This window comes from Zeus faber (genome assembly GCF_960531495.2).
Source record: "Zeus faber genome assembly, chromosome: 18".
Classification (NCBI taxonomy): Eukaryota; Metazoa; Chordata; class Actinopteri; order Zeiformes; family Zeidae; genus Zeus; species Zeus faber.
Window position 1 is genome coordinate 3,460,670 of NC_137210.1, and position 22,506 is coordinate 3,483,175.

At 44.0% G+C, this 22,506-nt stretch overlaps 1 protein-coding gene across 1 annotated transcript in view; it reads left to right on the forward strand.

The window, feature by feature from the left end:
• lrp1bb (low density lipoprotein receptor-related protein 1Bb) overlaps window positions 1-22,506 on the forward strand; it is a gene marked incomplete at both ends in the record, with an annotated part of 302,444 nt that overhangs the window by 225,751 nt on the left and 54,187 nt on the right. The window contains 9 exons of the mRNA XM_080019511.1: window positions 3,479-3,598; window positions 4,455-4,583; window positions 5,341-5,463; window positions 7,223-7,363; window positions 7,640-7,827; window positions 9,285-9,468; window positions 10,910-10,995; window positions 20,075-20,197; window positions 22,252-22,433. Of these exons, the coding sequence (XP_079875637.1) occupies window positions 3,479-3,598; window positions 4,455-4,583; window positions 5,341-5,463; window positions 7,223-7,363; window positions 7,640-7,827; window positions 9,285-9,468; window positions 10,910-10,995; window positions 20,075-20,197; window positions 22,252-22,433 (1,276 nt within the window). The remainder of the gene's footprint in view (window positions 1-3,478; window positions 3,599-4,454; window positions 4,584-5,340; window positions 5,464-7,222; window positions 7,364-7,639; window positions 7,828-9,284; window positions 9,469-10,909; window positions 10,996-20,074; window positions 20,198-22,251; window positions 22,434-22,506) is intronic.

Consider the following 22,506-nt stretch of genomic DNA (forward strand, 5'->3'; position numbering starts at 1 on the left):
CTTGTGCACATACATGGGTCTCTGATGGGCCTTCACAAACTGTGAAAAAAGACAACCCAGTTAGTTTTTTGTGAACTTTCTATTTCAGAAAACGTGATGAAACACGCCACTAAGATTTGCAGCCCCTTACTAATTGAAGTGGGGCTTCAGTAGAATTACAATCACCCTCCATCTGAGAGTAACTCCACCCACTGCTGGAGAAATAACACAAGGAATAGAGAATAACAAGCACCGCTGGCAAGACCAGCACAAATCTTTTCAAAGAAAGAGGAATTAATGTCAATTGTACGTGAGGAAACTACAGACGATGGAAATGTAAGTATTTCAAAATGTAATTCTGCTGTGTTTCTATCGAAAAAAAACAAAACGTATGTGGTACTGTAGATAGACTTTAAGCTGCAGGGCACAATCTGCTGTGCGTTTTCTCAAACAAAAACAATAAAAATAGTGTGATTTTATTGTAGAAGTATTTATTTTGTTTTACGACGTTTACATGAAACAAAAATCCCTGTGTATGGTGTCACGGTGCGTCCCAGTGTGGTGTCCCACCACAATCTCGCAGAACAGTAACAAAATTTGGAGTGAACATTTAAATTAGGCTTTGTAGATCTAATATGAGTGAAGATTCAACAACAACATTTTTGCAGACTGATAAGGTGACATCAGTGAAAGTTTATGGAGAAAAACAATGGAAACCGGAAGTGAAGCTCAAACCCCAGTGGCTAATAGAACCCAGAACTTGTGCTCAAACCCCATTGGCTGACAGAACTAGGGGCCTAAAGAGGGCTCCTCCCACTTAAAATGAGCATAAGGAACATGATGGATTTAGAGGAATGTTAGAATGGCTAGAATGCATAATGTGAGTGGTATTTTAAGCCAAATACTTAAAAAACTTGTTATGGGGACCTTAGAAACCGATATTCACTTGTGTAAAAAGGAGCGTTATAGGTCCTCTTTAATTCAGCTACCTTTGCTCCACCCATGGTAGCGTAAGGGACTAGAAACAGAAAGTTGCATTGCTTCATTTTTTCACCCCAAGAGTGAAGGCAACCTACTGTAGCCAACATAAAGCTCAGGATGTACTACCCAATGTGATATTACTATTATTCAAAAGAAATTGAACTAATATTAGTATCCCATTTTCAAAAGGGAGATTTAACATTGTGAAGCACATTGTGAAGCTGCAGCAGAGAGTTTCTCAATATTATAGCACCTGCGAAGTTGTGCTATGAACTGCTATAAATGATTGGAACCAACATTTTAATCAAGCCTAAGTGTGAATATAGCAAACCTATCTATTCAATTCATGATTATTTGTCATTTGAAAAGGGTGAAATTATTTATTTCAGCCAATTTGATCCGAGACCTTTCTGACCTTGCAGAAAAACTACACTCAATGTGGCATTATGCTACACAGTCACTTTAAACCGTGAGACCCACAGAAAAAACCTTTTCAAGCCCAAAACCCACCACACCAACACCATAGGCACACATTGCTGCTTTCTTAGTCTGGTGTATTTATTTAATTTTCCCCTTCTCCAACCCCAAACACAGCCACTTGCTCACAGACATGTCTATGCATTTGCCGTTTGCAGAATTTCTTATTAGTTTTACTGTATAATTGACCAATAACAGTTGCTCACATTTCAGTATTCAAGGCTGTTGCCACACAGAGAGCAGCATTCCAGGGGAATTCACTTATCATAGTTAATGTTATTCGCATGTTATCTGATTTATTTTTCTAAATTGGCCGTGAATGCTGTTAGATTAGTGCATAGCGCATTACCATTCCTTTATCTCGGGCCCTCTTTTGCGCCTGTGTGAAACGATAACATCTCGCGCTCCAAATGTGCTTATTCCAGAACCGATTTGAATTGTGCCGCACTTCCTTTGTTATAAATTGCTTTTTTCAAGACAAATAGACAATATTCCTATTTCTCTGCGTTAATTATCATATAAAAAGCCCCAACCATTCATAATCTGTTTGAAAAGGCATAGGTGGTTTGAGGAAAATGTCATTACATCTCAGAAATTCTCAAATTCCTCATCTGATTAGATGAAATGCTCATCTGTCACAGCGGCACAATGCACGGCGGTGCCTCTTCCGCAGAGCGAAAAAGGCACCACCGAAAATGAGACACATGAAAGACTCACTTTGATACATTTATGGCGCTGTAGAAGTCCTATTTTGTCATATACTTCAAGCAGCTGTTAGCATTTCAAATGCAAATCCTGTATCATACCCCCCCACCCAAGAAAAAGGAGAAAATCTGAATAATTATAAATCACAGATTGAGTTGTGTCACATTTATCTCGTTAACTTCCGTCCCCGTTTCAAAGAAGGTAGAGATTGAAAGGGAACAGAAAAACTATATTCAGGGCGGGATCCGCCTTCCCGCCGGGATCCATAATTCCTCATATTGTGGCCTGACCCCGGGGCACACATCCCCCGGTCTTCTCCCAGCATCTCATCAGAGCTCCAGCAGGCTTTGCCAAAGCCCGACGGAAGACAGGAAAGGAACAGAACACAATTTCGACTCCCTGCAGCGAAAGAGAGGATAGTTCAGTGACACAAACCCGGTGCACCCTATTATTAACGTGCCCGATCTCTTCCTCGTCTCTGCTTCTCCATGACCTTTACCCAACGATGAACAAAAGATCCCTCCTTCGCTCGACGGCCCGACTGTGTCGCCCCACCCAGAGGTGTCTCTGGACAAGATGAAAATGATTCTCAGCGATCAATAGTTGAGACTGAAAATTGCCCGGCAGTAAACTATATGTTTTTTATATATGTTTCTCTTGAGTCAGACTCGAAACCCGGCACAACAACCACTGGCGCCTCTTAAAGCTGCATCTTGCGATATTTCTGCTGATGAAATGAATCCCCCTGTAATGTGAAGGATGGCTTAATACTGCCTCACCCTGAGAATCATCCTCCCGCTCCACTGCTAAATCTGCTTTTCGACTTTCCTTTTTGGCGAAAACCTTAACGAGCAGCTAAGAACTCAATACTTGAGATTTGTGATTTTAACAACGCCAACACAACAAGACAGCATTGGTTTTGAACAATTTTGTGGTGTCGGGACAGGTTATAACGCATGCTTTCATCTGCGTGAGTGCTTTTCGTTACTTCTCAGCCACTGTAGGTAGGTAAAAATCAGAAAATCGGAAATTGGAAAAGAGCATTTGAATTTCACTCAACGCAGCTTTAAAATGTACAATGGGGAAAACAAAGAAATTGAAAATGCTTCTTTGTTATGACATGGGGGAAGAGGAAATCATATTCACGGCAGCTTGTTTGGGCCAATTTAAACCTGTATCGCTTGTTGTGTTGGTTTTTGATAAAAAAAAAAAAAAAACAAGAAAAACTAAGAGGCCACTCTAGCTCCTTTCTGTCGGGAATGTTGTTTGATTCATTTTCAACCTTTTTCAACCGTTTTCTTTTTTTTGTTCCCCATCAAACCCCGCCCCACTGCAGACTCCTCCTGCTTGTGGAACCAGTTTGCCTGCTCAAAGAACAAGTGCATCGCCAAGCAGTGGCTGTGCGATGGCGAGAACGACTGCGAGGATGGCCTGGACGAGAGTGCCCAGATCTGCGGTGAGCGCAGCGGGCTGTAGCGGGGCAGGGCGGGGCCTGGGGCAGAAATTTTGTCTTACCCACCTCTACTCTAGAGATGAAAGGCAGCGGACAGAAATGAAACAATGTTAATGAGACAGAAAATGACACTGCGCACATTTGTGATTATTTTCTTTGTGGAAGGGGTCGAGCCACAGCAAATCGATTTTTCATTGTTGCAGCCCAAGTGGCGTAGCTCTTCCAATGGGTAAATGAGATGTATCAGTAATGAATTACTTCATCCAAAAAAAAACCGCACATAATCCAATCACAATAAATAGAAAATGGTTTCTGTGAAAGTCGGTCGCATAATTGGATTGTAATGGAATGTCAAGGAAATATTAATGAAATTGCCCAGAGGTTTGGGCAATTCCAATCAAAAAACGAGCCAATGTGTTTAAGCGAAGCCTGTTGTGTTTACCTTTTTTTGATACGCTTGTTCGGAACTCTAATGGGAAAGGTGCTTAGTCTAACAATTGGAGTGTGTAATTCTTATTTTCTGGGATTGCTGTGTCTCTCACTGCTGCCGAGCTCAATCGTGCACAATGAATGGGCAATGATTTCAAACCAAACACTCCACCGTGGGTTAGGGCACAGGTTAAAAAAACTCCACAACTCCACCATGACGCGTATTCCTCAGCGCTTTACATTGATGTGATTTTTATGAAATAGAATTGTGCAGAAGTTCAGTCCTTTTCTCCCTGATTCTCAGCCTTAAGTTTAGAGACGCGCATCAGGCATTCTCTGTAATGTTGCCATTCGGCGTATTTTGGCCCAATTGCAACTTGTTGGCTTTTTAAAAAGTACAGCATATGCTCCTGTTTCCTCCCCTCCTCAGGCTCGGTGACATGTGCTCCGGGGCTTTTCAGCTGCCCTGGGTCATATGCCTGCGTGCCCAAACGCTGGCTCTGTGATGGCGAGAGAGACTGCCCCGATGGAAGCGATGAACTCTCGGCGGCAGACTGCGGTGAGGGCTCCCTATTGCCACGTCTCCACAAATAAGAAACTGTGTTGCTGTTTTTTGGGGAGGAGAACACATGCACTTACTCACGCAGTCACAGAACCCCATCGATGTTATCACTTTATGTATGACCAGTGATCCGGCTTTACACATATGATCTTTTTATTCTAAATTGGCTGTCTTTGATTTTTTTTTTCACATCAGCATTCATTCCTGGGTAAGACGACAAAACGATGATCAACGACATATTTGATTTTATGGTAGCACTTGGCTAATTGCGTCATGGAGAGATAAAAGTAAAAACGCAAAAATAATAAAATAAAATAGAAAATCTAAATAAAATCCCTAAAACATTAAAAATTACATCAGAATTATCTTAAATACAGCAGCAGCAGTACATTTTGGACTGTTTTTGACACATAGACATGGAGTATTCCTTTTAGCCATTTACGGTGTTTGCAGGGTGTCTCACCATGGAAATCACCTTGAATAGGCACAAACATCCAGTTTCGGAGCAATTAAATAATTAATCCAACGCCTTCTCTTGGGAAGAAAAGTAAGAAGAACTGAATACAAGTTGTGTATCTGCAATCCAATATCTACAAACATACATTTGTTTGATAACTCTTGAATATCATGGCTTCTGGATCTGCAGCGTTGACCATGCACCATCATCTCATTGTTTCGAGTACATTTAGTCTTGCAGGATCACAGATAACAACCTCAACACCCTTTAATGGTTTTTTTTCTTTTCACGCGTTAGCACCCAACAACACATGCGACGACACCTCGTTTCGCTGCCACAACAAGGCCTGCATCCCCCAGCGCTTTGTCTGCGATCATGATGACGACTGCGGAGATGGATCTGACGAGTCGGTCGAATGTGGCAAGTAGACTCCTGCCTGGGCTTCTTGGATTTCCCGTACATTGGGTTGTGTGTTGGGTCAGGTCCAAATCCTTTCTTGGGTGTCCTGTCTGCGTGGAGCTTGCGTGTTTTTCCTGTGTTTGGTTCTTCCACATCCAAAGACAAGTCACGGCTGTTTGAAGGTAATTCAAAGTAAATCAAGACTGGATAAATCATTTATTTATGGGCTGACAATATTCCAAATTGTGCAGATTGCGTTTCTATCGATGTCACTATTGCTGAGCGTCTGCTCTGGTTGTTCCTAGTGCACAAGCTCTGTTCTGGATGAAAGGTTGGACTCTTTTTTGAGACTTGGTTCTTGACGAGTCACTGAGTAAAACGAGTGGTTAGATTTGATTCAGTTGGTTAAATGCAGGCTGAGCGAAGGGGGACCTCTTGTGAATGAGAGTGAGAAGAGTCGGCTATTTATTGATATTTATTATTTTTGTAATGATTGCAATTTATTTTGGAATGGCAAGTACCATATATATATATATAATGGAAAGTTATATTTTCACTTAAAAGTGAGAGAGCTTAATTAGATGTTTGAACTGGACATTTCTATGTAAGTTATATTCTGTGTCCTACTAAAAGTTAGTGGGTAAGTTACAGGTTTCATTATACTGGAACTTGGTGACAGTCCCATATTCTATTATATTGGAACTCAGTGACCGTTCCATGGTGTATTTTATTTTATTGGAACACAGTTTCATGTTCTATTATTGTTCCATAGTGAATAATGAACAATAATAAACACACTGTGAAAGCAACTATTGTGGTAACTGAATTGCAGCAGTATGTGCAGCTGTACTATCACATGGCCGTGACCACATCGTGTATTTGTGATGTATTTGTCATTGACATACAGCAGACATACCCAATGAGACCAAATTATACGAAAATGTGATTTCTCAGATAACGGATATAAGCTTAAAATGATTGGACGACAATGTAAAAGATATTTAATAGTCAATGTTGTGTTATGAATGTGTTATGAACCTGAACCTGAATGAATCAGCCAAAATCTGAATCAGCAGGTCAGACAAAATTGCAAACTGCAAAATTGCAATCGGTTCATCTCAAGTTGGTAGAAATGTTCTGTAACTTTAGAAGATGATGCATTTCAAGGGTTGTATCCTAATGATATGAAACTATAGAGCTGATGGAAACTGCATATAATTAGCCGTAGTAGCTCGCATATGATGTGATTAGCCATGTTACGAGGCGGCTGCGGAGTGAACAACTGATGGAGTAATTTAGATTCAGTAACTCAAACGCTGCGGAGACTCCCCCTCCCTTACATTATTGTGGTACTCAAAATATTTTCCCAAGGTTGGCACATCTGCTCTTCTCCTGCGCAGGCTGTGCTGAGTGTGAGAGTGAGTTCGGCTAACTGGAGACTATAAATTGGACTTGAATAGTGTGGGTAAGTCTGTGTGACCACATGATAGACTGGCATCCCCTATAGGGTGTCTGCTGTTGTACGCTCCAGTGATCTTGGCCAGGAAAAGTGGGTAAAATATTTTAGACCCCCAAATGAACATTCTAATACACTATTCAGGCGCTTGTGTCTACTGAAAAATGAGACAGCCAGCTATGGAAGTCACAATTGCGGCAGAGATGGCCACGGTCAAGCTTGAGTGTCAGTTGGTCTAATGGGGCCTCTCTGTCGCTCTCTCTCTCTCTCTCTCTCTCTCTCTCTCTCTCTCTCTCTCTCTCTCGCTTTCTCATCTCACAACAGTGTATCGCTCCTGCGGATCAGAGGAGTTCCGCTGCAGGGACGGGCGATGTCTTCTCAGCTCGCAGTGGGAGTGTGACGGTTACGCAGACTGTCCGGACCACTCCGACGAGCTGCCGCTGAACCTCAAATGTCTGGCCGCAGGTAAGACTGCCGCCTGGCTCTCGGCTGGAAGCTCTACATCAGTGTCAGCCTGCCTCGCCGCTCTGCTCCGACAGGAAATACAGATGACATATGGCTGATACTAGAAAAAAAAGACAGACAGAAAAGACAGCGAGACAGCGAACCTTTGCTTCCCCAAATTAGATGAACTTGTCGAGAACCAAGCGGGGAAAAAAAGTAACGGCATCATTTTCAGTGCCTTTGTTTGTTTCAATGGTGACTCGGTCTTCGTTTTGTTGTTTCTTTTTTTTCCATTAGGGAGCTTGTGCAACGGTTCCTTCTTCATGTGCTCCAATGGACGCTGCGTGTCAGAGGGTAGCCTCTGCGACAGTCGGGATGACTGCGGAGACCGCTCGGACGAGAGGAACTGCAACGTGAACGAGTGCCTCAACCGCCGGGTCAGCGGGTGCACGCAGGACTGCCAAGACCGTCCCGTGGGATACAAGGTAGCGTCCTCCAGACTGGCATCGCTTCGCTGACCTCCAGGAACTGCGCCCGTGTGTGACCCGGATCACTGGCCAACGAGTCAGGCTGTGCGCCCAAGTTAGCTCGGGAACTCTACTATAGCACCCAAGGGAGGGTGGGGTTCAGTATTTCCAGTAAGCCGTTACCGGTGGTTTGGTGGTAATGCTGAACCAAACTCCCTTCGGAAAGAAGTGCTTCGAACCCAGAGCGAGTCCCGCTGAAAAACACACCAGTGTTTAGCACATCCCCCGTCACAACGTTTATTCCACTCATACAATACCTCAATGCATCTTTCCCGGGGCTATATTCACTCAATTTGTTATTGATAATAACTAATTTAACACTCAAGTTGTGCATGTAACAATACACGACAAAGTGCAATCTAGTGTCATTAAGGGGTTATTGCTTTACCTTTCGAGTCCATTAACTTGGAGTTCCTAAGCCTGCGCCTCCATCTTTAATCCATCAAGAGGGATCATCTGAAAAATGTGGCAGTGTGGACCTGAATAATAAATGAGAGATAATGAATAAAGCCAGACCGTGCACATCATTAAAACAGACAGAGAGGTACACACACACACACACACACACACACACACACACACACACACACGCACACACACACACACACACACACACACACACACACACACACATGCACGCACGCACGCAATCACACACGAACACACACACACACACACACACACACACACACACACACACACACACAAACATAGACACACACACACACACACACACACACACACACACGATCCGCATTTCACATGCAAGACGACCTTGATTGCTGCAAGGTGAGTTAAATGGCACTGTTGTGGCTGGCAGGCCTGGGGGGTCCTGCGGAGTGTTTTCGCTTCCGAGATCTGACAGGCGGCGTTATGCTGCACCTGTGAAACGCTGGCCTCATGGTGGCCGCATCGAATCCAGGTCAAGGCCAAGCTGTGCTGGAGTGATCCGGCGGCCATCACAGTTGTCAGGCTGTGGAACCCCCGCCCCCCCTTCCCAATACTGTTCAACTGTTCAACTGTTCACCCCCCACCCCACACTCCTGCTGTGTGCAAGGGGTGGGGTTGAGTGGATTGGGTTGGGTGGATGGGGGTGTGGGGGGTGGGGGGGGTCAGCGAGCACATCAGTGCAGACCCCCAGCTCATCCGCTTCTGGCCTGAACAAAGGGATCAGCAGAAAAAAGGTTTTTGAAGGCTATAGTGTTGGATAAAAAGGGGGGGATTTCAACTGGACTCGAGTTCCACTGAAACAAGCATTTTCATTTTTTTTCTATATGGGGGGGGGGGGGGGGGTTAACATGTCCAGACCATCAAATTGATGCAGTCATATTTGAGATTTTTCTCCAGATCTATCACCCTAACGCTTAGTCTACATCGTAGTTAAAGGCCAGGCCACTTCTCCTTCCTTTGACCAGTGTAAGTGTTGGCGCGGCTTTCGGCTGAAGGACGACGGGAAGACGTGCGTGGATATCGACGAGTGCTCCACCACCCTCCCCTGCAGCCAGCGCTGCATCAACTCCTACGGCTCCTACAAGTGCCTGTGCATGGATGGCTACGAAACACTGGAGCGCAACCCCAACACCTGCAAGGCACTTTCAGGTCTGTTGTGATTCTTGTTTTTTGTTTTTTTTATGTTCTTTTCGTAGGCCTCATCCTACCACACACCCCTGAGGCATCAGCTTTCTTAAATAAAATAATATTTAATTAACTGATCCGGTAGATATTTCTGTTTCAAACCATCAAGACACTGAAGAGTGTTCTTTACGGGGAAGTGGTTAATTCATTTGTATTCATTTTGCCTGTCTTTGTCGGTCTCTTTGAGATCACAATCTCTCCTTGAACAACTGACATCTATTGAAATCACAAACAGTACAATTCAGTCACACGTTACGGAACGCAGTTCGGAGAACGCGGACACAGTAGATGAAACAGTCGCAAGTCTTTAAAACTATCAGCAAATGAAACTTGGTAAGATTTTGTTGTGCTATCTTCAAGACTCTCTGCAGTGAGATGTGTAGTCTTTCTCAGTGTTGATTTAAGAGCTAAGCCAGTTGGCCTTTGATTTATGAATGAATATAGTATGAAAACAATGATACGCAGAGTTAATGATGACTATTTAACGTTTTCACAGGACTCGCAATGGTGAGTGAGATGGTTGTCTTGAGTAATAACTCCACAAGTCAAGAAATCGCCCTTGTTTGCTACAGGTTAAAGTGGTAATCCATGAGTTTATTCTGTCAAAAAAATGTACAACTTAATCCTTTTTTTTTACTTGGCACTTTCTAGGAAACGCCCATTCAATATATTTGCGTTATCCATGTGCTCCTCTACATACTCTTAACCTCTACATCTGCCTTTCGCGGCAAAGATGCAAAAATTGCACACGCAAGAGTGCACCCACACAAAATGAAAGGTGAATTTGGTACATCAGCATAGCTACTTTATAGCTAGCTGAATAAGCAGATGGAAAAAAAGAACATCGGTGACGGACAAAAACATATCCCCACCACCTCAAGTGACGAGCGACAAAGAAACAAATAATTCGATCAGAACTATGCGTACTAACTTTTGCATACTATTGAGCAACAATTTTGACCATCTTCGAGGGGAAACCCAGATGGTAGAATAAAAATGTTTTTTTTTTCAAATTCAATGTTTTGGATAGAATTATGGGACTTGCAGGCTAATCCAGCCAACACTTCACTTTAAAGTAGTGACATTCTTGGTGTAAAATCGTCTGGAAACATTCCATGTTGATAATCCCCTGCATTCTAAAACCAAAATGTCATCCCAAACACGTCTTCAAACACACCTTCTTCTATCTCATATAGTTCCACACAGCTCGCTCCCCGCTGTACCCACCGAGGCAGCGATATTTATTGGATAAGGGAGGTGGATGAAGAGGGAATTGTGGACTTTAGATTTATCTTGAACTTGAACTCCATTGATTTTGGTTTGAGAGTGAATTTCGTACACAGCTTTAAGTCCCAGCTGTAAACGTACGCTTCTCTCGCTCTCTTGTGCTCTGTCTCCCTATCAGCTGAGGAGCCATTCCTCGTCATGGCGGATCACCACGAAATTAGGAAGCTGAGCGTGGACGGCTCCAATTATACCATCTTAAAACAGGTGAGAACAAAATTTCACACACGTGGGTGGGATATGTGATATCATGATTAAAGACTACGCCTGATCTGGTCACTGAACTCACCTTGTTTATTATTCTTTTTAAAAATTTCTCATACCCTATTATATTCGTTCTAATTTAATCCCTGCTATCCTCAGCCTTGGATCTGTGGATTTGTCGCAGAGGTTTTAAAGCGCGTTGGCTGCTAGGACTCCCTTAAAATACTCTATACTATAGAAATCCAGTCACTTGGCCACTCCTGTCGTAAATACTTTTAAACATTGTAAAACCAGAACAAGTGCTGGCCCTGATAAAATTAGTAGTCGAATGATCACCCACTGTGCTCATCAGGGGGTCCCCAAACAGTGGAAACAATCTACCATAGTTCCTGTTGCCAAAACCAAACTAAGTCTCTGAATGACTTCAGACCCATAGCCCTACCCTCGATAGTAATTAAGTCATTTGAAAAATTGATCAAAAAAGAACTACTGAACAGGACCTAACATCTTCTTGACCCACTGCAATTTGCATATAGTTCTATGAGGCGGGTTCAGGATGCCACACTCACTCTGCTCAGCTACATATACAAGCACCTCGAGAGCTCTAACAACCATGCAAGATTGTTGTTTGTGGACTTTTCACCAGCATTCAACTACTCACTAACTATACAGGCGCATCTGCTAGTCTAGAACCTCACAGACAAGTTTTGCTTCGACAGCGGTATTATCGGCTGGATTCGAGACTTCCTCGCGTGCAGGATTCAAAGAGTGAGAGTAAATGGTAAATTTTCCAAGCTGTCCGTAACATCCACTGGCTCTCCGCGTCCTCTCTGCTAAACAGCGAGGACATTTCCCATGGTCATGTTGTTGACTATTTTAAAGATTGGTGTCATGAATCTCTTTTAGTACTGAATGTGTCAAAGTCTAAGAAAAAGTACAGTGATTGATGGCCAGAAATAGAAATAGTGGAGTCCTACAAGTAATTGGGAACTATGCTAGACAATAAAGTGACATTTGAAAGTAATACTAAGATGTACAAGAAAAGCCAGCATCATCTCTTTTGTCTCAGGAAAGTTCCAGGTTGACAGGACCCTGATGACAATGTTTTATCGATCTTTTATTGTCTGTGCTCACTTACTCCTTTATCTGCTGGTATCAATCTCTCAGGGTAAAACACAAAAATGTACTCAATAAGGTGGTTAATGTCTGCAGAAAGATAAATGGCACTGCGCAGGAAACTCTGCAGTTTCTTCATAACAAACAGTTGTATCAGAAAAAAGAATCCATCCTGTCTGATTGTTGCCATCCTTTACATCAACAGTTTCAGTTTCTGCCATCTGGTACGCTCCTCAGCCTTCCACTAGATAAAACCAACAGATACAAAACATCTACCTCATCATCTCTAAGAAGAAAATGTAGATATTTGTATAATGTTTTAACTTATATTTTTTTCAATATATATTTTAATTGACTGAGTATTTTACTGTGTATGTATGTTTTCTGGTCTTAGTAGTTAGTTAGTATCTATATGCCCTGTGTTTTATGTGTGGTAAATGTACTGTATGCATCCCACTGTTGCATAACCAATAGCCCCACTGGGAACAAATAAAGTTATTGATTGATTGCTTGATTGATTGCATGATTGAATGGTTGACAGGTTGATTGATTGCCTGATTGATTGTGTGATTGGTTGAATGGTTAATTGACAGAGTGATTGCCCGATTGATTGATTGGTTGATTGATTGGCTGATTGTGTGATTGGTTGGTAGATTGATTGGTTGATTTATCAATTGGTTGATTGATTTATAGGTGTGTGATCGGATAAACAAGAGCCGCAGTCACGGCCACTTTGAGGGGGAACTCATTTTGTACAAATTTTAGCCAGCTTTGGGAATGAGCTGTTATGCGGATGGATGTGGACGACGCAGAGCCTCTGTCTAGTACAGGGATGGTCGAGCACAGTCTGGAGTCTACAGAGACGCTTCCTCCTCCATCAGCTACCGCTTCCGAGCCATGGTTGTCGCCCCCCAAACTTTATTCAGGGTCTCTGGGAGCTTGCCTGTCCTCCTTGGTCCAGTGTTGCCTCATGTTCAGCTCTATTCTTTCCCCACTAAACAATCATGAGTAGCATATCTCTCTTCCCCGGCCAAGCTATGGAATGGGGCATGGCTGAGTGGTAGAATGAATCCCCTTCTTGCGCCACGGCAGTTTTTCTCTGCAGGGCTCCGCAAGGTTTTTGACCACACCACTCCCAGTAGAGAGGCGGCTCGGGGTCTTTTCGATCTCATCAAGGGAGGGCACCTGGTTTCGAAGTACTCCATTGAATTCCGGACTGCCGCAGCGGAGAATAAAAGGAACACTCCTTCGTTGTAGGATGCTCTCTATAATGGATTGTCCGCTGGCAGGACAACTGGAAGGACGAGTTGGCGGCACGGGAACTCCCGGTGGACCTTGATGATTTTGTCACTCTCGCCGTTCACATAGACTAACATAGACTGGCCACGACTCGCCAGTAATCCAGAGGGCGCTGGTGCGTTGTGAGACTGTGAACCCTAATATGTTGAGCTGTTCTGCTCGGGACAAGGACTCTGTTGGTTCTCATCGGCTCGTGTGCGGACTCCGAACTGATGGACATTCAGCTCACTGACCAGCTAGGTCTCCACAGGGTCCCTCTGGAGAAGCCAATCAGAGCTACTGCCCTAGATAGTCAACTTCTGTGCATGTTGTTCCACTAGACTGCTCCTCTTCACTTGGGCAAATCAGGCAATCATGTTGAGACCATTTTCAAAAACTTGACCTCAGAAACACGTACCATCTGGTTCGTATTAGGGAGGTGATGAATGGAAGACTAAGTTCAACACACCCAGTGGACTCAAGGGAACCCAGCGCGACAGCCTCCTTGCTTTTGAACTCCTTGTCGCGCTGCAGACGGTACTGCTCGAATGTTCTTGTGTTTGATGTACATGGGCCAGACGTGACCGTCAAACAGACCGGGCGGGTCTGGCACAGTGTAGTTCCTTGAGCAACTCCTCTTTTTGCATTCTTCATATGGGATGGAAATAAAATAGCGTTAGTTCAGTACGTCGATCAAAGGTCCGTAGGTGTAAAGCAGAAAGCCCTCCACGATGAGGATGTGGGTCTCTTCCAGCTTGGGGTTGGACGGAGGGAGAATTTCGGTGCTTAGGTCTCTCTCTCTCTCACTCTCTCACTCTCTCTCTCTCTCTCTCTCTCTCTCTCTCTCTCTCTCTCTCTCTCTCAGACACTGTGGAAGGCGGGGCCATGGGTCACACCCCAAACAAAATATCTGGTTATGCCTTTTGGATTTGCCAATACCCATGCGTTTTTCAGGCCATGGTGAACGATGTGCTGTGTGATCTGCTGAATGTCAGTGTGTTCATTTACCTGGATGACATTGTCATCTTCTCAAAGTCTCCTTAGGAACACATACCTTTGGCTCCTCCAGAGACTCCTGGAAAACTTCTACCGTTGCTTCATTTGGAACTACAGCTCAGTGGCGGTTCCCCTCACAGCCCTCACGGCCCACAAATCTTTGGCCCCTATTCTCACCTTCCCACTCTGCAGTTGGTGGTGGAGGTGGACTCCTCCAACTCAGAGGTCGGGCCATTCTGTCCCAGAGGTCAGGCGAGGATCAGAAGATGCATCCCTGTGCCCTTTTACATGTAACCTGTCTTCCGCTGAAAGAAACTATGATGTTGGCAACCGCGAGTACATCCGTTCTGCGAAGTGGGTGAATTCCCGGCAGACCAGGTGGGCTTCGACTTTTCTCGCCGAGGGTCCAAGAACGTTATCATGCCAGTTCTAGTCTGCAAAGTCCTCAGCAGACCCCGAGGGCATCCTCCCGCCTACCTAGGTCATCGGCGGTGTCACCTGGGACATTGAAAACAGGGTTAAAGAATCTCAGTCTGAATATCCATCTCCAAGTGCCTGTCCTGATAACAGCCTGTATGTTCCGGCCACTCTCCAATGTCAGGGTCTCCAGTGGGGTCACCCATCACGTCATTCTTGTCACCCAGGATTGAGTCGCACCCTGACCCGGCTGAGCCAACACTTCTGGTGGTCCTCTATGGAGGGAGGCCCTAAAGAGTTGGTTTCCACCCGTGGCGCAGATGCGACAGGCGACATTCATGTGAACCAGCCCTTATGGAATATTTCTTTGGACTTATTTTTATGGCCAGTTTAACTTTCAGACAAGTATAAGGTATAGGTATAGGTTCAGACAGTTTTTTGAATTGTCTGAACCCCACCACCACCCCCACTTTTAACTGAAAGACATCTCGTAAGCACTCTCCTGTTTAGGTCTCTCTCTCTCACTCTCTCACTCTCTCTCTCTCTCTCTCTCTCTCTCTCTCTCTCTCAGACACTGTGGAAGGCGGGGCCATGGGTCACACCCCAAATCTTGGCCCTCCCTATACCCCACTAACCTAATGTATGACTTGTTATTCGATACTCGAGCTGTGAAAATCCTAGAATCACCACTCACTCACTCTCTCTCTCTCTCTCACTCACTCCCTCTGTTGCCCCCAGCCACACAAAATATGCTGCTGAGTCATATCTGCCAGCAGAGGGATCATTTTTACAGACAACCAGTACAACCATGTGCTATCGCCGGCAAGAATGACAACCCCTCTCTCTCCCTCTCTCTGTATCCCTCCTCTACGAAACTCGCTAACTCACACACACATCCGTGCTGATGCACAGAGATGCCAATCATGGCTTTTAGATTAAATAAGTGTTTCCATCACATTATTTTATTTCGGTAACATCCTTAATATGTATAGATATTGGTATAGCCGCCGAAAATAGCAATATGTTCTTCGTCACCAACAGGGCAAGCTGATAAATCAAGCTCATTCCGAATCCTTTCTAACAGCGAAAACATATTTTCCTCCGCTAAAATTCAGCAGTGCACACTTTTGTTTGTGTTTTATTGCTGCTATAACATCTATTTTTGCTAAATCCGATGCTATGGCTGCATCGACACGATTGTCTTCGAGAGCTATTGTTGTCATGTCATCAACTAAACCGCCTCCTAGAACAACGTTGGCCTCCGATTGGTCCCTCACACGGCCGGACGTGCTGAGAGGAACCACCGAGGACCAACCCCAGACCCTGCTCTGTCGGACCTGAGGGGAGAGGCCTTTAAATAAGGTGCTTGCAATACATGTTGTGAAAACTAGATAGAGTTGAACATTTGAAAGAACTAAAATATCTGCACTAAATTTTATGCGAGTTTACACACACACACACACGCCCGCACACATGCACACACACGCACACGTGCACACACACACACACACGCACACACACACACAAATGGTTTAAAGTGGGGTTTGCTCCACTCCATCTTTTAGATGAAGGTGAGAGTCCCTTGATAAGGCGTTCCATCTATATCTAAAATCTCGACTTTACATTACGTTGTGTTGCATCATTGAGCACACGCCTCCATCCAAAGCGGCTTACAATAAGTACATTTGTCAGTAGCAGTCAAACTGACTGTATATCGGTTGGCGGAGGTAAAGCCTTTAATGAGAACACGAGAAGTGACAGGAGAAGAGTTACGGTGTAAGATAAGGAGGTTTCCCATCTAACGCACACACACTTGGGAAGCAGGAAGGGATTGGCTCAGAGGAGACCTGCTCGGATTGGGAAAGTGCTGAATGCATTGGCAATGGTCACCGGGCAGACTGGGGGTCAGTGGAGTGGGAAGCAAGTTCGTGGACTTCAAATGTTAAGTTCTGTGTGTACGCACACACGTTAGGGCAAGAGCTAGGTTGCTAACTGCCAAGAAAAATAATCAACAGTAACTTATTTTAGTTAATTGGACTTGTGATTGTTCGGTTGTATATGATGATATAATATATATTTATATATAATACAGTGGGACCTCGACTTACGACTGTAATTAGCTCTATAAGAACGGTCGTATGTTAAAACAGTTGTATGTTGAAGCAATTTTTCTCATATAAAATGATGAAATCATGAAGGGTGAAAATAAACAAAATACACAGCACAAACACAGTAAATATGAAAAAAATATTGATAAGCCATGAACTACACATGAACTACTATCGCTACTCGTATCTTGGATTAGTCGTAAGTAGATGCAGTCGTAAGTCGAGGTACCACTGTATATGATGTATATGATGAAAAGTGCTGAGGTGTATTCCCTAAAGGTCGCTAGGCGACAATAACCCAAGATGGCGTCGCTTATGAAAGCGGCAACTGATGGTTGGCGCCAAGTGGGTTCTCTAAACGCTGCTTGGAGCTAAAGCAGCCTGACTCAGATCGTCTGGATCAGATGTAGGTGCACCCTCTATGCATAAACACGTAATTTATAATGTTACTTAAGCTGATCTAAAGTACATGATCTCCACGTTCCATTTACTAAATTGTGCACCCGTAAAATAAGAAACTGATTCGAAGCCTAGACCTCTTTTTTAATCAGTTCTTATTTTAAGAGAAGGAGAAATCGTCGCAAATAATTGTATTGTGTGTACGTATTGTGCTGTACTCACCTTTATGCCAAGGAATTTTCAGTCCCACTAATATCATAGCCTATTATATAAAATGATATCAATATACAGTACATAAAATATGTTGGCACCTACTACAGATGTAGCCAACTAGAATTGCCAGCTGTTCCATGACATATACATATATATATATATTTATTATATATAATAAATCATTAAATATACAGTATTGCTACTTCATTGCGTTCATACACATTAGTTACTTATTTACATGCATGCAATTAACTGGGAAAACAGACAAGTTGGCAATTGTGATGAGGAAAATAGCAATAATCACATATATCCCGACAAGGTTATTAAAAGATATGTATGTCTTTTTACTTTCATGTTATAATTACAGTGCGGAACTTATCCATCAGTTTTGTGTCGGATTGCTGAACAGTGACACTGTTCGTCGAGACCCTCAAACTAGTTGGCCATTTTAACTTTTTAGGGACATGATCAAATTTATTTGCGTTTACTTGGAGATGGTTGACAACCGACAAGCGAGCAGGAATCTTGGCGCATCCTGAAGGGACTTTGGTCTCCTAGAGAGTTGTCCCGTCGACCTGTCGAAAACAGTGGAAAAGCTTGTTCCGCCACTGCTGTGCTAGGGCTGAAAAGAGTCTGCGAATGAGCTGAGTTTGAAATCTGAACATCGATTATAGATAAAGAGAGCCAATTGCATGTGCGCTTATGTAGATATTGACACAAACGTTTATTAATAGTCTTTTTTCTATTTTTATACTTCGACTTTTTGATCAATATAAGTATCAGTTCCGATGTGCAGCTGCTGTAATACTGTAATTTGGACCCCCCACAGACCCCCTACACATACATTTGAATCATTGCAAGGTCTCATTAACTTGTTCCGAGTCAAGTCCAGTTTATTCCTCTAGCCCTTCATCACAGTCCTGTCTTAAAGGGCGTCACAAACCCAAATTTTACATAGAAATCCATGGTATCTCCACCCGGTCAAGGAAAAGGACCCAGAAAAACGGAAGAAACCTAGAGAAGGGACCATAAAGCGAGCAATCTCCTTCCAGAACAACCAGGCTGCAATGCAATGTCAGAGCACTCAATCTTTCCGTAGGTTAGCGCAAATCTGCATCTGAGATTTCAATGATCCCTGCACCATTTTCGCCCCTTTGGAACCGTATCCTCCTGACGCTTAGATCAGTACTGCTCGCATTGGAGTGTTCTCACCGGCCACAATTCAATTTTATTACCACTTGCCTTGCTTTAATGGTGGCGAGAGTGGGAGATATGCATATGTTTCCGCTAAGTGGTCCTGGCAGATAGTCCTCTGACCTCACAGCACTCTACCATGCCATTACTTACCCCATCCAGATCATACATTCATGACTTTATGTAAATCTCCCAACCAGCCATGATCTCTTTTTATTACGGATCGCGTCCGCTTTAAACGTGAATTTATTTTGCTATTACCAACACTGTTAAGTCGCCGTAGCATATTATCACTCCGCGGCAGTTATCCGGAACACAATCAAAGGCAGTTTCGGTGGGTCGACTGATACGTAGACTTTGCCAATTCTAGGAGAAGTGTGTGCCCCTCCCCGGGACACCTAGGAGAGAGAGGAGGATCTAATATATGATGAAGTCTCATTCTGGCTGCTAGGCTTCCTGACACCTCTTCTTGGCACCCGCACGCTGGGTAGAGAGGGGTGGGTGGGTGTGGGTAGGGGGTTGTAGGGGTGGGGTGGGGTCCGGTGTGACTGACAGCCTAAGGTCTTCTCGCTAGTCCGATCTGACGAAGCTTCAATCTCGGCAGCTCTTCACATCCAAATTTTTTTTTTATGTTATATGATATGTTCCGGCGGGGAACAGCCTTCCAAAATCGATAAGGCTGGTAAACTTTAAAGGCGGCACAGTAGAAGTTAAGCACGCTGTTAACCCCCCCCCCCTCCCCACCCCCGACTGTTGCCTTTTTATGACAATAGCAGTTGCCTTGTGAAATAACACCACGGATTTCAGCAAAATATTCAGCTTGATTGTGATGTTATCTTTGTTGTGGTTGTAGAGTGCTGGTTTCAGCAGCTGTTTGCGGCATCTGGTTCCTACATGTTGTTCACAATGGGCAACACAGCCCGCTCATTAGGAAAATGCGCTCATGTCTAGATATTTATCAGGTTAAAAGGTTAATCAAAATTCTGCGGTCCAGCAGATAAGCATTGATTTGCTGGCGAGCGGTTTTGTTATCTCCTGGCATTCGTTATAATTTGTAGAACTTGTTTATATTTTTTATGTTTATATGTCTGGCTTATTTATTAGCTTTTTTTTCCCGTAGCTACTGAATTTTGATTTAAATACTGTATTTTAATCCAGTCCACGTGGATCGTGAAGATCTGCAGGTTTGAATTGGATAATAGATTTTAGCTTATACAAAGTAATCTCATTTTACCACATAACCTCTACCCCCCTCACCCCCCCATGGAATGCAGTTTAATTTTTCCATTTTAAAGCTCGCCCTTATATGCTAATTGGAATCCGTATCCATCCATATAACCTTCTCTCTCTGTAATCCCCAGGGCCTCAACAACATTATCCACATCGACTTCGACTACAGGAAGGAATTCATCTATTGGGTGGACTCGACCCGCCCCAGCGGTCGAAAGATCAACAGAATGCGACTCAACGGGAGCGACCTCAAGGTACGGTACGAGTACGAGGTATGAGGTTTATTTACAATGGACGCGCCATATGCTGCTTCATGCCACTTCACCCAAGAGTGCCTAGCCAACTCATTTGCCTGCTCCATTCCAGCTTGTGTACATATCCTTCTTTCCTTAACAGAAGCAGATGCTGTCATCCAGGTGCGGCTGTTTTGTTTCTTTTAAGTACCCCAATGAAACTGGCAAGTTGTACTACTACTGCATCACTTATGATTCCTCTAAACCGCGTCGCTCAAATTTCTTCATTTGACGATGAGTGCCGAGCGCTGATGACTGGCACCTTCATCTTCTTTTTATAGACGTCATAATGGAGTTTTACTGCCTGCTGCCAACAGCCTATAGGCTTCATAATGACTATAAATTAATGGCGGTCATAATACCAATGGCTTTCAGATGAAAGTACCAGGCTTACTAACTCCGGGTGTAACTCACTGAGGTCTGTGCGGGTTGGCAGGACTTGAGCCCAAGCACCTAGGAGGCCCCCCAGCCGAGCACCTGAGCTGAGGCGTCCTTCTGCCCCCTCTCATTATCAGTGGGGCAAAAAAGCTCATTCAGCTCAATTACTCCCACATTCTGCAATTGAGCCTGCGCCACGGCACAGCGAACGCGCAAACCTGCTTGAGATACAGATACAGATCAGGCTGGTTCTCACAACGAGGTTAATTACCTGAGCCTGCCGAGACCCAGTGCCAACCATGTAGGCCTCGTCTTGGAGAAAAAGAAGGTTGGCCATTGGAAAAGTAATGGATTTTTTAGGGGCCTGCGTACCCCCAATGTAGCTGTTCTTTTTTTCTTTGAATGGATGCTGAGAAAGATGATCTAAGATTCATGGCATTTGTTATGGATCAAGAAAATAAGAAGTCATCAAATATCTTGCTACTTGACACCCTTCATCACCACCCCCACTTTTAATGAGACAGTGTGAGCAAACAAAGTCCTGGTGTGTCTGGGACATCAGTAGCTATGACAGAGTGGCACCTTATGGAAAGCACATAACCAGATGATACAGCTAAAGCATCAGTCGCTGGGATCAGTTCGCTGGGGATTAATTCACCTCTATGGGGACACCAAACACACGTAGCTTTGTTAGCGAAAATCTTGCTGTGAACCCTTTAGCGTAGGGGCCTTTTATCGACAAACTACCGACAATTTTGTGTTTGACGGCACCTGGTTTTGCTTTCACGCGCCAAACACAAATGCTCCTCTCAGCCCCAAGGTGAAAAAGCTCTTTCTGCGACGACATCGATCACATATTCCGTGGATTACGTCGGGGTCCTTACATTTTGATGAACCCTATTCAAATGTTGACATTTCTCACAAGTTAACCTTCATTTCCACATGAAGCAATGTTTGGAATCAATGCAGGGGGATGCTATGGCACCACGCCAGCAGCAGGCCTTTATGTGTTGAATATTAACTGTCCGTTTATTTCCCCCGGGGAGGGGGAGGGGCCGCCGTTATGATGGAAACCCCTCAATCTGTGACATTTTCCAGACTGTTTGAAGCTTGGTTTAGTCTAAATTGCTGCTTGGGGGACAGCTTTTTCGATTGGCAAGGCTATATATTTTCTCGCAAATGATGACAGAGAAGGCCTCAAAGCACATCATGTCCCTTAATGGCAGATTGCACAGGAGTTGCGGGTTTGAAATAGTGTTTTCAATGCACCGGTTTTATCTGCCAGCTGGCACAATTATTGTTTATTCCAAACAACTGTGTTTCTCAAACTCAGAGACAAAGCTGTCTCTGGGACATTGACGTTGAAAGTTCCTATATATATATACAAGGACCGTATCATTTTTTTTTCACATAATTAAGTTGCTTTTGTTTGGATTTTTTGAAGATGTGCAAGATATTGATGTTCATGAAGATGTTGCCTTCACTTGTCATGATAATTTCTCAACCACTCTCCCTCTTGTTTCAACCACTCTCCCTTTAGCTACTAGTAATGGTATGTAGTCATACTGTTTTGGTCCTGACTTGGAATACAATAGAAGGGAAGAAGCTAGCTGCTCTTCTTGTCCCTTGCTCACCAGATTGTCCACAGAACAGCCGTGCCCAGCGCCCTAGCGGTGGACTGGATAGGGAAGAACCTATACTGGTGTGATGTGGAGAGGAAAACCCTGGAGGTGTCCAAAGCCAACGGTCTCTACCCCACGGTCCTAATCAGCTCGGGACTCAGGAACCCCACAGACCTTGCCCTGGACCCGCAGAGCGGGTACGGCTATTGCTTTTATATTCCATAGAACATGGAAAACAAAGTGGAGAAAACCAATGTGATTAATTGACAA